Source organism: Chenopodium quinoa, unplaced genomic scaffold (assembly GCF_001683475.1).
Source record: "Chenopodium quinoa cultivar QQ74 unplaced genomic scaffold, ASM168347v1, whole genome shotgun sequence".
Taxonomy (NCBI): domain Eukaryota; kingdom Viridiplantae; phylum Streptophyta; class Magnoliopsida; order Caryophyllales; family Amaranthaceae; genus Chenopodium; species Chenopodium quinoa.
Genome location: NW_018743919.1, coordinates 1,847,599 through 1,861,974, shown reverse-complemented (window position 1 = coordinate 1,861,974; position 14,376 = coordinate 1,847,599). Strand labels below are relative to the sequence as shown.

The window sequence follows — 14,376 nt, the reverse complement described above, 5'->3', positions numbered from 1 at the left end:
TAGATTCTAATGAAGCTTCTCTGAAGCAGACCTGCATGTAACTGTTAGTTTTTCAAGTGTACTGAAACTGTTGTAGAAATAGTTTCTCATATAATACTAATTAAAAGTGTAGTCAAACCAAGTATACGAGGAAAAGTAAATCATCAGTGTGAACACAACTTTTGTTATAACACTAGGGATAAAGCGTGTTATATTTCTGTCTACAAAACAGGTGAGTTTCCTGTTATAAATTCAGCTAAAGCACTGCAAAATTCGGTGAACTATGAATCTTATTCATATGAGGAATGCTTCCTTGAAAAGAAACAGCCTCCCCAATTCGAATGTGTGATATCATGTAGTCAAAACTACCATGAAGGTTGACGAACTTGCAATATCGCCTTCATCATGCCAATTTTATCATGTAGGAACAAAAACATTGAGATGCAGGAACAATAACACTGAGATGCTTCATCTTTTTTTACAACTTACTTGCTAAAAATTAATCTACAAGTTTTTTTTATGGTTATATTCCCTGAATCCACTTTTCATCAATTGATTGCTTAGTTTAGCAAGTATACTTCCATAACGTAATTTAGAAGCTTTGCTTTACTATAATAAGCTAGAATAACCATTTGTTTATTTTGTCCATCTTCACCTTTCAACCGCCAGCCTTTATTTATTTATTTTTATTTTTTTGACAGGAGCAACCTTTCTTTCAGACAGTAGTAGAGTGATAAAAAAATGACATTAATTAAAAGCTTTAGATTGTGGGTTTTCATTACAGTCGTTGTCCTGGGTCTCGTAGCACTAGCTCTATGGCTAGATTTGCACCGACAAACACCTTCAGTCTCCATTTATAACTTTTCCGTGCCACCATCACCTGATAGTGAACATCACCTTTATGTTCAAATACATCTACACGTTGAAAACCCAAACAAAGTTCGCAGCGTCATCTATGATAACAATGTATTCACTGTTTGTTATGGTAATCATATATTCGCACAGACACAAAATCTTGTCGAACTTAACTTTCAAAAACCTAAAGAACCAACAGAAGTGGTATCTCATCATGTTGAAGCTGATTTTCATCAATGGAAAGCCCTTCGAAAGGCATTATCAAACTCATCAGAAGAAATGTTGATTGCTGAATTCAAGACAGAAATTCGGTATCAAGAAATGGGTCATAAGAGCAAGAATTATAATCTCACATATCAAGGTCAGTTCAAAATTGGATCGGATGGAGATATTTTAGGGAAAGGAAAAAAGAAGTTAAAGCTATGCAAAAAGTCATGCTAAATTGCATTCCTAATTATCCTATGTAGAAGAAATGCTTTGTGATGTATTAACCTTACTTGTATAACTCTTAAGTTAGCAAGGAAATGTCACCTTTGTTCATGGTAACAAAGAAAACATAGTAGTTATAGAATTATTATTGAAACTATCCTTTCAGCAATAAATGCTCATATAGCAAACATGTTAATTACGGAGTATAGTTTACAGCTTTATTAAAGTATCAAATTAACTATTTTATGCTATGTTACCCGGACTCTTTATTTCATCTCATGTTCCCGTGTCAAACCCTCAATATACACTCTGAGTTGGGTAGGACAGTATGTCCTTAATCATTTTAGTTCAAAATCATGGATAATTTTCACAAAATTGCCGAGTCATACATTTGGACATGTATCTGTAGTGTTGGACCCAAGTCCAAATAACAATCTTGTATGCCTGTAAGCAAGCTCTTCAAAAAAGACTCCAATATATACAACTTATTCATGAATTGTGATATCACTACTTTAAAGTACTCTGTATCTCCAAACTCAGAATGGAGATAACAGATTACAGACATGAGCTCAGAACGGAGATAAGTCAGATAACAGATTACAGACATAAATAGCACCCTATGAAAGTCTGAAGAACAAGAAACTTGGCAATCTGAAACTGTTGTAGAAATAGTTTATTTCACACTTAGATATAGTCAAACCTATTAATATGACAGAATAAACCATCAGTGTGTACACAACTTTTGTGAAAAATGTAAGGAATATATACAATTTAAGAGCCGAAACACATCTTAGATACAAAGAATGTTATAGTTCTGTCTACAATACAGGTAAAAATTCTTGTTATAAATACAGCTAAAGCACCTTAGGGAGTGTAAATTAGGCAAACCATTCTTATTCATTTGAGCAATGCTTCTCTAAAAAGGAACCGATGAATCCCCAATTCGAATGTGTGATATCATGTCGATGAAACTAACCTGACTACCTGAGGTCAACGTATTTGTGATGTAGTCTTCATCATGCATGCCAACCTCCTAGCAATGCACAATCGAATTACCATGTAAGAAGAAAACACGAGATTCCTGTTACACTGAGAAGCTTCATCTTTATTTACGACTTACAAGCCAAAAATTAATCTACAAGTTTTACCTTTTATTTATTTATTTTTTTTTTCCTGTTTTTATTCTATGAATTCACTTTTCATCAATTGATTGTTTACTTCAGCAAGTATACTTCCATATTGTAAATTAGAAGCTTTGCTTTATTATAAGCTAGAATAATAATTTGTTTATTTTGTCATCTTCAAATTTCAACCAGCAACTTTTCATTCACATAGTAGAGGGGGGAAAATGACATTATTCAAAAGCTTTCAATTTTGGATTTTTGCAATTTTCGCCCTCCTAGGTCTCGTAGCACTAGCTCTCTGGCTAGATTTGAGTCCACATACACCTTCATTTACAATCGTTAACTTTTCTGTGCCAACATCAACTGACACTGAACATCACCTTAATATTGATATACAACTTGCCTTAAAAAATCCAAACAAAGTTCACAGCATTATCTATAATAACAGTGTATTCACTGTTACTTACAGTAAACTAACTTTGGGACAGACACAGAATCTTATCGCACCTGGGTTTCAATTACCTAAAGACAAAACAAACATGGTATCTGATCATTTTGATGCTGATGTTCATCACTGGGAAGTCCTTCGTAAGGCAATATCAAATTCATCTGAAGCAATGTTGAAGGTTGAACTCAAGACAGAAATTCAATATCAAGATTTGGGTCGTACCAGTAAGAAACTTAATCTAAGATATCAAGGTCAGTTCAAAATTGGATCTGATGGAAAGATTTCAGGGAAAAAGAAGGTAAATCTCTGCAAAGGGTCATGCTAAATAACATCTCCAAATCATCCTATGAAGAAGAACTGCTTTGTGATGTACGAAGTATTATCCTTACTTTTACAACTCCAAAGTTAGCAAAGAAAAGTCACCTTTGTTCATGGTAACAGGGGAAGCATAGTAATTATAGAATTATTGAACCTTTCCTTTCAGCAGTAATGTTCATGTATAGCAAACATGTTAATTAAGGAGTTTAATTTATAGCCTTATTAAGGTTTCAAGTTAACTGTTGTATGCCTGTAAGCAAGCTCTTCAAAACAGACTCCAAAATATTCAACGTATTCGTAAATTGTGATATCACTGCTGTAGAAAAAATATACGTACTACATATGTAGAAAAAAAGTACTTTATACCTTTGAACGCTGTCATAAATAGAATCCTCTGAAGAAAAAGAAACTTGGTAATCTGACAAATTGTAGACTGCATGCTGCTCTCTTCAGAAGTTCCCGAAGTTGCATCTTAAAAATCCTCTCCAATATTTAGTTCCATGTCTCATATGAAAAATAGATATTAACAGCCAACATGCATCAGGAAAGCAGCAATTGCATCAGAAGGATAGTTTACAGCTGAAACTCTTTTATCTTTCTAGCAGCTTCACCAAGGAGGTCACAATAACAGGCATTTGTAACCATAATAGCTCTTTCAAGTTTCAACCCAAGAACACAGGAAGCCAGTATTAAGAAAGCAGCTGTTAATAGTCTCAAGAGTTCTTTATGTCCTTCCAGTTCCGACGTTGAGCGGCCAGTTGTCTGCGCCATTGCTGGACAGGGACCTGTAGAGTATTCTCAGTCCCAGATGAAAACAATTCAATTAACTTGAATGCCATTATCACTTCAAAAGAAACATGTTGCAGAAAAGCCACCATAAACTTTGATTAATTCTTTTTTGGTTTTAAGAATAAAAGAAACATACCGCAGGAAAGCCACCATAATCTCCAGGCTCCTTGATGTCCTTTGTGACACAGCTAATTGCTGCAAGACGAGCCTAAAAAGACCAAGCACCAGTTAATTTGTACATTAATGATCTAGGAGCTAAATCAAATAAAGAATCTAATGCTAGAAAGTTAGGTACAGTAGTTTTGATAAAAAGTTCAAAAAATTTCACTAAAACTCAAAGCAGCCCTTAATGTAGTTGATTCCAAGTGTATCAAAGATTCAAAACCCATGTCAAAGAATAAAAAGGTGATTCTAAATTTTACTTTGAGATGATAGACATCCACTAAGTTATGTCTGCAAAGAACTGAATTAATATACATGTACCTTAGAAACAATGGAGACATGATCACGAACTGCAACTCTGCCACCCAATGTAACATAGTCACCTATCCTAAGGAAGAGGGAGGGAAAAAAATATTTATTGATTTAACCTTCACCGGAAAGCTGAATTTTCTCTAGATGGCAGGGTAATACCATCCAAAATAAAAAGCAATAGTTGTAGAACACAGAATCTTACGTCACTGAACCAGCAATTCCAACCTGTCCACATAGGATACAACTCTTGCCAATAATTGCATTGTGGCCAATCTACAAAGAGGACATGAATCATGAAATTTGAACATTCTAAAGAGCAGTGCTATAATTCAGAAGGAGCAGAACAACCCACCTGGACTAGATTATCTATTTTGGTATAATCTCCTATTGTCGTGTCTCTCCAGCTACATTAAAATTTTCAGCCATAAAATCACAAAGAAGAACAATTAACAAGGGGAAATAGACAAATAGATCCCATTCTATATTTGACGTTAAAGGAACACTCACCTTCCCCTGTCAACACATGAGTTTGCACCTATCTCCACGTGATTTCCTATTCTTGCATAAAGTGTCTGGAAAAGAGTAGAGGCGGAGTTAGATAGGGCTGAACTACATAAAAATAAGCAATCATAAAGTGCAGAAAATAACTGTAGGCCAGGCTTCATTACACTTTAATCATACAAGTATACCAATATAACCAATATACTACACTAATTCCATTCTGAAACACGAACCACAGAAAAACAAAGTGTTCCAAGCTGATAAGGGGAAGGGTTTGGGACAGTATATTAATCCATATGCACATTGCAGTCTAAATTCTACATGTTGATGAACATTTGCATAAGTCAAAGTGTAAAAAATTTAACGAACTATTACAACAACAAAGTGCCTTAACAAAGAAGTCAGATCAAACTTTATATTCCATTGGCAGGGTCAAGTCTGGAGATATATTTCAAGACTCACATTGTAAATTTGGCTAACTCACTTAGTGCAACTTGCAACCCAATGAGCTCCCTCAGAAGATTCTCATGTGGTTCATTAAGCATCACTAAAACAGTTGAGCAATAGTAATATCATGATTATCTCAAAACCTTTAAGACCACTATATGAGGGAGGAAAAATAGAGTGGCTGCACAAGGGCAGACTACAACCATAACTTTTACAAGTAGCATATGTTAGGGTCATCAGAACCAGTTTCATGACAGGTAAATCAATACACGAGGAAGTAAGAGTGTCAGCAAAGACTATATATTGACATACAAATGTATGATGATTAAAACATTGCTAAAAAGGGACAAAAAAAATTTCATATCTAGACAAAAATCAAATGACGGTGATTGAGTTTTAAAGATAACAACCTGAGGCTTTTTTGCCATGTTACCATGTTCATCTACGAAAAACCCAAATCCTGTAAAGTATTAAAAAGGATATCATTCAGACACCAGTCTTGTAGTTGTAGGAATGGGCAAGTGGGTAAGGGAAGACACACTTGCCTCAACACAAAGTCAACAAACCAGAAGAGCTTTACATCACTCTAGCCACAAATCAAATTCCATATAGTAAGTTTAATAGCCTAGAACATAGTTAATGATGACAAAGAGAAAGAAACTATAACTATTTCAAGCATATGGAAAATCCAAGTTTACCATCTTGTCCGATGCATACTCCACTGTGAATAACACACAAATCACCAATGGAGCAGTTACTCAGCGCAACATTGTACCTGGAAAAAAGTAGACAGTTTGATCACATAGTTGATGAAGTCTGATGTAGAGATAGGGAATGACTGGACAATCTGACAGTAAATTTATAATACTCATCATTTATCACTCAAAACGCACTTCTATAATTCCATACAAAAAAGAGGATGAAACTGTGTGCCAGGCGAAAATACTCATATAAACAAGCCAAGGCAAAAATATATTGATTTAGCCAAAAACTGATTTCATCAGAGTAAGTCTATGAGAATATATTAAGTATATTGAAGGTGAGCTGGCATGACACCATGCACAGAGAACAATATAAGTACCTCTTTTACAGCATAACAGAGTTCCCTAGCTATTCTGTTAAGTCATTCTGTTTAGAGTTTATCTTCTATAATAAATAGTGATAGTTAGCTACATTTTAATTTCATTAAGATAATATGTAAGAGAGCTTCTCTCTCTTAACTCATTACATTTCTGTCTAAATTTTAGTTATAGTTTGCCGGAGCTCAGAATCTAAGGATGAAGAAGTGAAAGTCTCATATCAATGGTGTTCTTTAAGTTTATTGTTCGATATTCTTCTGCCGCATAACTTTTACTGAATACTTAAAATGTTATTGAAATAAATAAAGCATAAAAACCACTAGTTTGATAGAATAATTACAATGGAGGCCAAGGAAAACAGCTAGAATCTAAGTGGACAAGGGGAAAAAAAAAAAACAAAGAGGCATACCCAAGTGTAGTAGAATGACCCACTGTAACACTAGGTCCAATAACAGCGCCTGATCCAACATGAACATTTGCACCCAAAGTAGCTTTTGGGTGGACAACAGCACCAACCTCGACAACTACTGTCGGATCAATACAAGCTGAAGTGTGAAATAAGCCACCTCCGTTACTCCACATCTGGAACCCTTGATGATTTACCATGTCATTGTCTAGTCTCAAAACAAGGAAAATATGATACAAGTTACTGCCAAATAACTACTGAATTTAATCATTCTCTATACCGTTACCCAATAATGTCTCTAACAATGTAACAAGGCTCCTGCCTTTCCCTTCTCCCTACATTTATTTACAAGTCCCACAATATCAATTTAGTTGAATTGAAAGGAGTAATAAAACTATATCAATTTCCCGTTTTGTAACCTCCAACACCATAAGTCTTAAAGTCTTGACTACAATTACACCCCAGACAATGTACGGCCCATGTACCATGCTTTGGAAAGCACATACAAGTCAAATTAAGACAATAAAATCATCTTCATTTATACTATAAGTCTAAAACATTCTGTTCATAATAAAATAACATACAATTAAGCAACCTAGAATCTGTCATCTAAAATACATTTGCACAATTACCTTTAAAGGCCTTAACTATGAATGGAAAGCCAAACTTTACACAATCTTTACCCCCAACTAAAGAAGATCAACACTATACAATTGCGTAGAGGTGTCAATTTGGGTATCCGAGTCAGCTTTGGTGAAGTCGGGTCGGGTCAGGTCTATTTTAAATTTAAGTTATGCTAAATTATTCTATCCAAACAAGTCTTAATATCAAATTGCTCGTAGTATCGCACAGAGGTGCAAGCATATGGGAAAATAAATAATCTTGGTTTTATTATGCACAATGTACAACCGCTTGTAAATAGAATATTGGTTCAACTAATCATTTAAATAAAGATGGCCAATCAAGTAAAACATATACACCCAATATCTAAATTACAACTGTTTAGCAAAATAATTTCAAAATGATTACTTAGGCATTTTCACAAACACTTGGAGTGCATCTTATAATAGAAGTATAATTAAGGCTTCTGATTATGTCAGTGGTTAAACAAGAACATGGGTATTGAAAATATGAAATAGAAGGATTACCAGATTCAGAAGCAGGAGATCCAAAGGAACGAAACGAGCAAGTTGGAGAATGAAACGTATTGAGGATACGAAACGTGGTAATAGGCGAAGCAGAACTTTGTAAGTTTGCTACTCTTGGAAAAATTTGAGATGACGAAGTATTGGAAGATGAGATTTTGGTGATCAACAACTTCAAGTTTCGTACCAGATATGCCATGGATGATTTTGTGTTTTTATCTCTCTTCGTGAAATTGTTTTGTCGTTTTGAGTGTTCAAAGTTTGGACCTTTGCCCCTTTGGTGCTTTTCTGTTTTGCCGTTATGGACTCCCATAGAATGATATTCCGTTTTATAATGTTAGTCTCATATATTATTTTGGGCGTTTTAAAAAGATTTACCTATATTAAATATGTTTTATTTTAAACTTAATTTTTTTGGAATTAATTGGTTGTGCCTTGATGACATGACTCTAAATAAGGAAATTTCTACCTTAAATTACGCATTATGACTTATGTTTTCCCAAAAAACAAATAAAAAAACTTAATTAAGGTAAACTAATTATGAATTATTTTGTACTTTAATGTTAGATTCCAAATATTCTTCTTTTCTTATTTTATGTGATTGATTTCATATGGGACTAACATTATGAAACGAGGGAGTAATGATAGAAGACTTAATTTTTTTACCTTTTTCTTTTTTGAATGGATAGAATCATACTCCCTGCGTTTTAAAATACAGTATATGCTCCATTTCTTCATGCGCGGAGTTTTAGGACAAATTGGAAAAAATAATAAAATATGGAGACAGTGGGGTAAGAGAAGAATAAAAAATTGTAAAAAACAAAAGTAATTGAGAGAATTAGAAGAGAGAGAATATGAAATTAATAAAATATGATTTATGTTGGGTCTACGCACTAGTTGAGAGAAATGAATTAAATATTTTAAAAGCTTTCCAAATAAGGAAATGGAGCAAGTATTTAAAAACGGTCAGAAATGGAAAGTGGAGCAAGCATATATTTAAAAACGGAGGGAGTAGAATGATAGAAGACTTCATTTTTAGGAAAAATTGCCTATAATCCGACCTTTAGCTCATTCGCCCAAAATAATCCCAACTTTAGATTATTTTTTAATAGTCTGAACCTTAATGTAAATCTACTCTCAATGGTCCCGAGTGACCTGTAACCGGTAGAATAGCCATGTGATTGGTCAAAAATGTTAATTAACACTTAAGAAAAGATATTAGTTACTAATAAACATTTAACTAACTAAATTAAACTAATTATTTTTAAAATAAATTACAAAAAAAAAAAACCACCACCAACCACCGCCGCCCCCGCCCCCGCCATCGCCGCACCCAGAACCCCCCTTTCCTTGCGTCAACGTTCGCCTAGATCCCCTTGCGCCTCCCCCTAAACCACCGTAACCCACTAGTACATAACTAACCTTAAGTAACACCCAAAAAGTGTTACATAAAGTGGTAAAAGTCTTATTATAGACAATAGGTAACACTTTAGTGGGTGATACATCCGCCCATGTTACCTAAGGTCTTATGTAACACTTTGGGTAACATATGGTAACACTTTTAAAAGTGTTACTATAAACCCTCTTATGTAACACTTTTTAATAGTATAAGTATCATTTTTAAAGTGTTACTTTTTATTTCTTACATAACACTTATGTATCTTTCGTAACACTTTTAATCATATAGTTACATTACCTGACATTGTGTAGCACTTTTACGAACTAATATAACACCTTGTTGATTATTAGGTAACACTTTTCAATCATCTTTTGACATATAGTATCACTATATTCGACATTATGTATCACTTTTTGCAAAGTAAGGTAGCACCTTGTTAATTTATTGGTAACATTTATTATTATTCACTAGTAGAAAGTGTAATTGGCACTAGTTCAAAACCGGCTTAGGGCTTCGATTTTGAACCAGTGCCTTTTTGGGGGGTTGCCCATGACAGAGGTTTTGGCCACCGGTTCAAGGGCCAAAATGGTGCCCTTAATGTCGATAAAGGGCACAAGTTCTTCCCTTGAACTGGTGCCCTTTATGCCTAGAAAAGGAAAAAAAAAAAAAAGTAATATTGATAGACAAACCATTATATATACATATATAAAACATAGATAATTTTATTAATAAATGCTTGTAATATTACAATTACAACAAATAAATAAAAAATTACAATGTGCAAAACAATTGCAGCTCGAAAGCAGAACATCAGCAGCTCGGAAACAGAACAGCAGCAACTCGGAAGCTGAACATCAGCAGCACATAAGCCGACCAACAGCAACAGGCAACACCAGCAGCAGTAGCATCAAGCAAGCATCAAAACCTAAGGACATATACTTGCTATGAAGAAGTGGGCAAGAATTTACTTCTCTCTGCATTAATTCAGCTATAAGGAAACAGCTTAATACTACAGCTTATAAGTTGGAAGAATAGACAATATTACAGCTTATAACAACCCTTTCCTCTGATCATTCTAAAGTTTGGATCTGAATAACGCGAAGAAAAAAAAATCTCTTCTTAAAAATAAACTTGTGGTACTGTTTGTGCCTTCAGTAGAAACAGACTGAGATGATACTTGCTACACATGTTCACTAGAAGTGTAGACTTCATGAGTGGTTCTTAAGGTATATGTTTTCATATGCAAGCTACTTAATGACTTATAAAACAAGTAAAAAGATATGCCAATGATAACTGACATGTGTGCTGTGCTAATAACTGTCATCAAATTGAATGTTGAACAACATACTTAGATATACAACTAGGTCATTGTCATGGGCGAGCATAACTTCATTTATAAATACACACCAGAAACAAGGGAGAGTATTAGAACCAAGTCCTAGTCTGAAGTTCATTATGAGATGTTAAATTTACAATTTACCAGGCTTATAGTCAATAATCACAGAGAGAAGAATGCAGTGTACCTTGAAACTGCTGTGGACTATATATTGAGTTGTCAATCCCTTGAGCATGATAGATGATGCAGTACCAGCAACTATCTGAATTGTTCTGGACTTGATCGAACATTGTTCAATATTCAGAGTTCAGACTATAAAGTCCTACATAGTAAGACCAAGAGAATCAATTTGAGTATTTCATGGAATTACTGAAACCAAATCAGAACATATAAAAAAAGAAAATTTTCACCTTTGCAGTTATACAATATGGTGGACAGGTAAATTCCACAAGCATCACTCAAACGGTTTGCTAATATGTTTAGAACCTCTAATCGACTAAAAAGCACGGGGCACTCACATCACAAAATCCGAGAATACAAAAGAGAACGATATATAGAAAAATCAAATGTAAACTAAAAAGAAAAGACACTAGTACATAATTAACCTCAAGTAACACCCAATTGAAGGTTAGTGTGAATTTTGTAGGATGCTTTGAAACTCATTTAAATTTCTTCTTTAAAATTTGTTATGTCCATGATCAATTTTTTTTAATCTAATTCTGAAACAACACAATTCAGATTACCAAGTACTCCCATGGACATTATTGATTCATTTAAAAGATCTAAAATTTTGTTGTCTTCTATTCTAAAGTTATTTTATTTACCAGTCACTTATTTGCTGTTCCTATTCATTGTTGTAAGATTCAGGCTCTCTATAGTTCTTATAATTCAAGTCCTTCATAGAAATAATTCATTTTGGGATCTATCTTGCTTATTGGATTCTGAAAATGGCTTGGAAAGGCGAAAACAAGCAGTTCAGTTCTAAGGAAATTGCTGAAAATTCTGAAATTCAGGTGTGATAAAGATCCTTACATACAATGTGTGGTTCAGAGAAAACTTAGAGGTGCATAAGAGGATGCAAGCTATCGCTGAGCTTATTCAGCTACACTCTCCTGATGTTATCTATTTTCAAGTTTCTTTTTGTGGTTTTACAAATTTCATGAGATGACTGCTATTTATTTCTATGATATCTAGCATATGTAACTTGTTTGTCTTTGGCTTTTTAGTAGGTCACTCCCAATATCTATGACATTTTTCAAAAGTCTATGTGGTGGAAGAAATATCAGTGTTCTGTCACCTCTCAAAGAGCATCCTATGAGATGTACTAATGCATTCAAATGATTAATCTCAATTCCCCTTAAAGACCTCTTCACTAGGAAACATTTTCACTTGAAAACAGTTTCGCTTGACTTAGCTTGTTCTAATTATATTCTAAAAAAGAAATTGCATTTAGATCAGAGAATTCTACACGAATTGCATCAAAACAGTCTAACATTACAGTTGTCATGGTCAACTTCACTACTTGTATCCAACCAAAAACAACTTCAGTAAAAAAAAAAAAAAAAAAAAAAAAAATCCAAAATTGAATTTGAACCCAACAATATGTCCAACCATATTTATCTAATAATTTTAATTAAAACTTTAACCAATTGTCTCCCAAAATTCTCACTAATTCAAAATCAAGATCACCCACATTGGGGGGGGGGGGGGGGGTGTGATGAATGACTTTCAAAATTTATTGATCAGAATAAACAAAAAATCATACTTCGTATAATTAGAAAGAATAAATCAATATAATATGATTGAAATTCAGGTTTCAATAAAATAAATCTTTATATATCAGAGATAAAGGTACTGAAATAAATCAGAGGAGTTGGAGGTGAGCTATTGAAGAACTCCTTGGTTGATTAAAAAGAACTGATAATGAGACTAAAAGGCTGGTTCATTTCTACCTCAAATGCGGACAACTCTGCTCCACCCATGTGTTATGTCCGCCATTAATGAACCTTTTTTAAAAACCTATAACAATTCCCTTAAGATGTTGGTTGATTTCTGCTCGAAATGCGATCATCTCTACCTCGATCACCAGGCCCATTGCTATGGCCGCCACACTGACGAAACAATAAAAACCCAAGAAGTTTCGCCTTAGAGAAGAAATAAACGTATAAGAGAAATAAATTACCACAATTTGGAATTAATTAACTCAATCACATGCCTATTTAAAACAATTATTTTCATCAAAACCATCATATACCCAAGAATAGAACAACAATTCACAAAATTGTAATAGAAAGAAGAAAATTCGAAGAAAAAAAGGGTGAAATTCAAGTAATAGCAGAAATCAGAATGAATAACAAAACACTAATCAATAATCAGAATGAATAACAAAACACTAATCAATAATCTTTAAAAACCCTAAAATTTTACCCCTTGCATTGAATAAACACCAAAAAAACCCTAGATTGAAAATATTGACAATGCGAAATCAAATATCAAAGAGAACTCACAGCTTTTTATTGTTAAAAGTGGCGTGTTTTCTGCAGTTGATGCCGCTCTTTTGTTGGTCCATCTCGCCGGTGCTATTGGCTGTGACGCGGGTCCTCCAGCTGCTTCGTCCTCTTCCTTCGCAGCTTGTTTTGCCTCACCTTAGAGGAGAGAGAAGAAGACATTAAGTAAAAAGGTAAAACTGAAACCAAAACAGAGAAAAAAGAAAAAGAAAGGACAAAAATGTCATTTGTTGCTAGGGGTGATATAGAAATAAGGTTAGTGACTTAGTGTTACCATATTTTTCCAAAAAAAAAAAAAAAAAAATGGTTTAGTGTTACCCTAAAATGTTACCTATTTCAAAAGTGTTACTTTATAATGTTACTTATGATAATAGTGTTACATTGAGTGTTACATTCTAAAAAAAGTTACCAAAGTGTTACTTATAAATCTAATAATTTTGCATTTCAAAAAGTGTTACTAAAACGTGTTACATAAACTCAATTATGTACTAGTGACCCCCACCACAAATCTCCCCTCCCTACTCCGGAAAAATCCCTAAAAAACCCCTATCCCTACCGCATAAACCCCCAACCACCCCTCCCCTCCCCCACCTTTGAAACCCTAGAGCTAGGGTTTCGAAGGTGGGGGAAGGGTGGTTTGGGGGCTGTATGTGGTGCGGAAGGGGTTTTTTAGGGATATTTCGGGAGGAGGAATCTCAATTTGAGCGAGGGTGGGGGTTGTGGTTGGAGGGGCTGCGCAAGGGGTAGGGGAGGGGAAGCCCCGACGCAGAGAGGTGGGGTGGGTTTGGGCCAGCGAGGCGGGGGCCGGAGAGCTGGACAGGGAGCTGAGGGTGGCCGAGCTGGTAGGGGAAGAGGTGGTAGGTTTTTTTTAGTTAATTATTTTTTTTAATTTTTTTGACCAATTATACGCTGACACATGTCATCTAACTTATTAGATTACCAGTTGGGACCATTAGAAGAAAACTCGCATTAAAGTTCGAATTATTAAAAATAATCGAAAGTTGAGATCATTTTGGGCAAATGAGCTAAAGTTCAGATTATTCAATTCTTTAGCAATTTTTCCTTCAAATAATTCAACCTTTGGCCCATTTAAATCTAATAATCCACAATAGTTATATGGTCCACCTAGAAATAGGTGCA

General features: G+C 34.4%; 1 protein-coding gene and 1 long non-coding RNA gene across 7 annotated transcripts; both read right to left on the bottom strand.

The window, feature by feature from the left end:
• Positions 1-1,882: 1,882 nt before the first annotated feature.
• Positions 1,883-8,279, bottom strand: LOC110687314 (probable UDP-3-O-acylglucosamine N-acyltransferase 2, mitochondrial). Of its 3 annotated transcripts, XR_002504424.1 has the most exons (11): positions 7,998-8,279; positions 6,853-7,057; positions 6,063-6,139; positions 5,775-5,824; positions 4,924-4,988; positions 4,769-4,820; positions 4,619-4,689; positions 4,426-4,492; positions 4,079-4,150; positions 3,520-3,938; positions 1,883-2,296 (listed from the first exon to the last, which is right to left on the bottom strand). XR_002504424.1 is itself a non-coding variant. In XM_021863945.1 (10 exons), exons 1-10 carry the CDS (start codon positions 8,191-8,193, stop codon positions 3,867-3,869), a joined length of 903 nt encoding a protein of 300 aa, XP_021719637.1. In that variant the 5' UTR covers positions 8,194-8,279; the 3' UTR covers positions 2,853-3,866. The 3 variants fall into 3 exon arrangements, 2 of the variants coding, with proteins under 2 accessions (XP_021719637.1, XP_021719635.1); XM_021863945.1 differs by lacking the exon at positions 1,883-2,296 and having other exon boundaries at positions 2,853-3,938; positions 6,853-7,033; XM_021863943.1 differs by lacking the exon at positions 1,883-2,296 and having other exon boundaries at positions 2,864-3,938.
• A 1,703-nt stretch (positions 8,280-9,982) lies between these two features.
• On the bottom strand, positions 9,983-13,813 carry LOC110687313. 4 transcript variants are annotated; one of them, XR_002504423.1, is made up of 4 exons: positions 13,237-13,812; positions 12,682-12,840; positions 10,917-11,051; positions 9,992-10,367 (listed from the first exon to the last, which is right to left on the bottom strand). It is a non-coding gene; the product is annotated as an uncharacterized LOC110687313 (long non-coding RNA). The 4 variants fall into 4 exon arrangements; XR_002504421.1 differs by having other exon boundaries at positions 9,993-10,381; XR_002504422.1 differs by having other exon boundaries at positions 9,983-11,051; positions 12,682-12,873; positions 13,237-13,813.
• Positions 13,814-14,376: the final 563 nt, after the last annotated feature.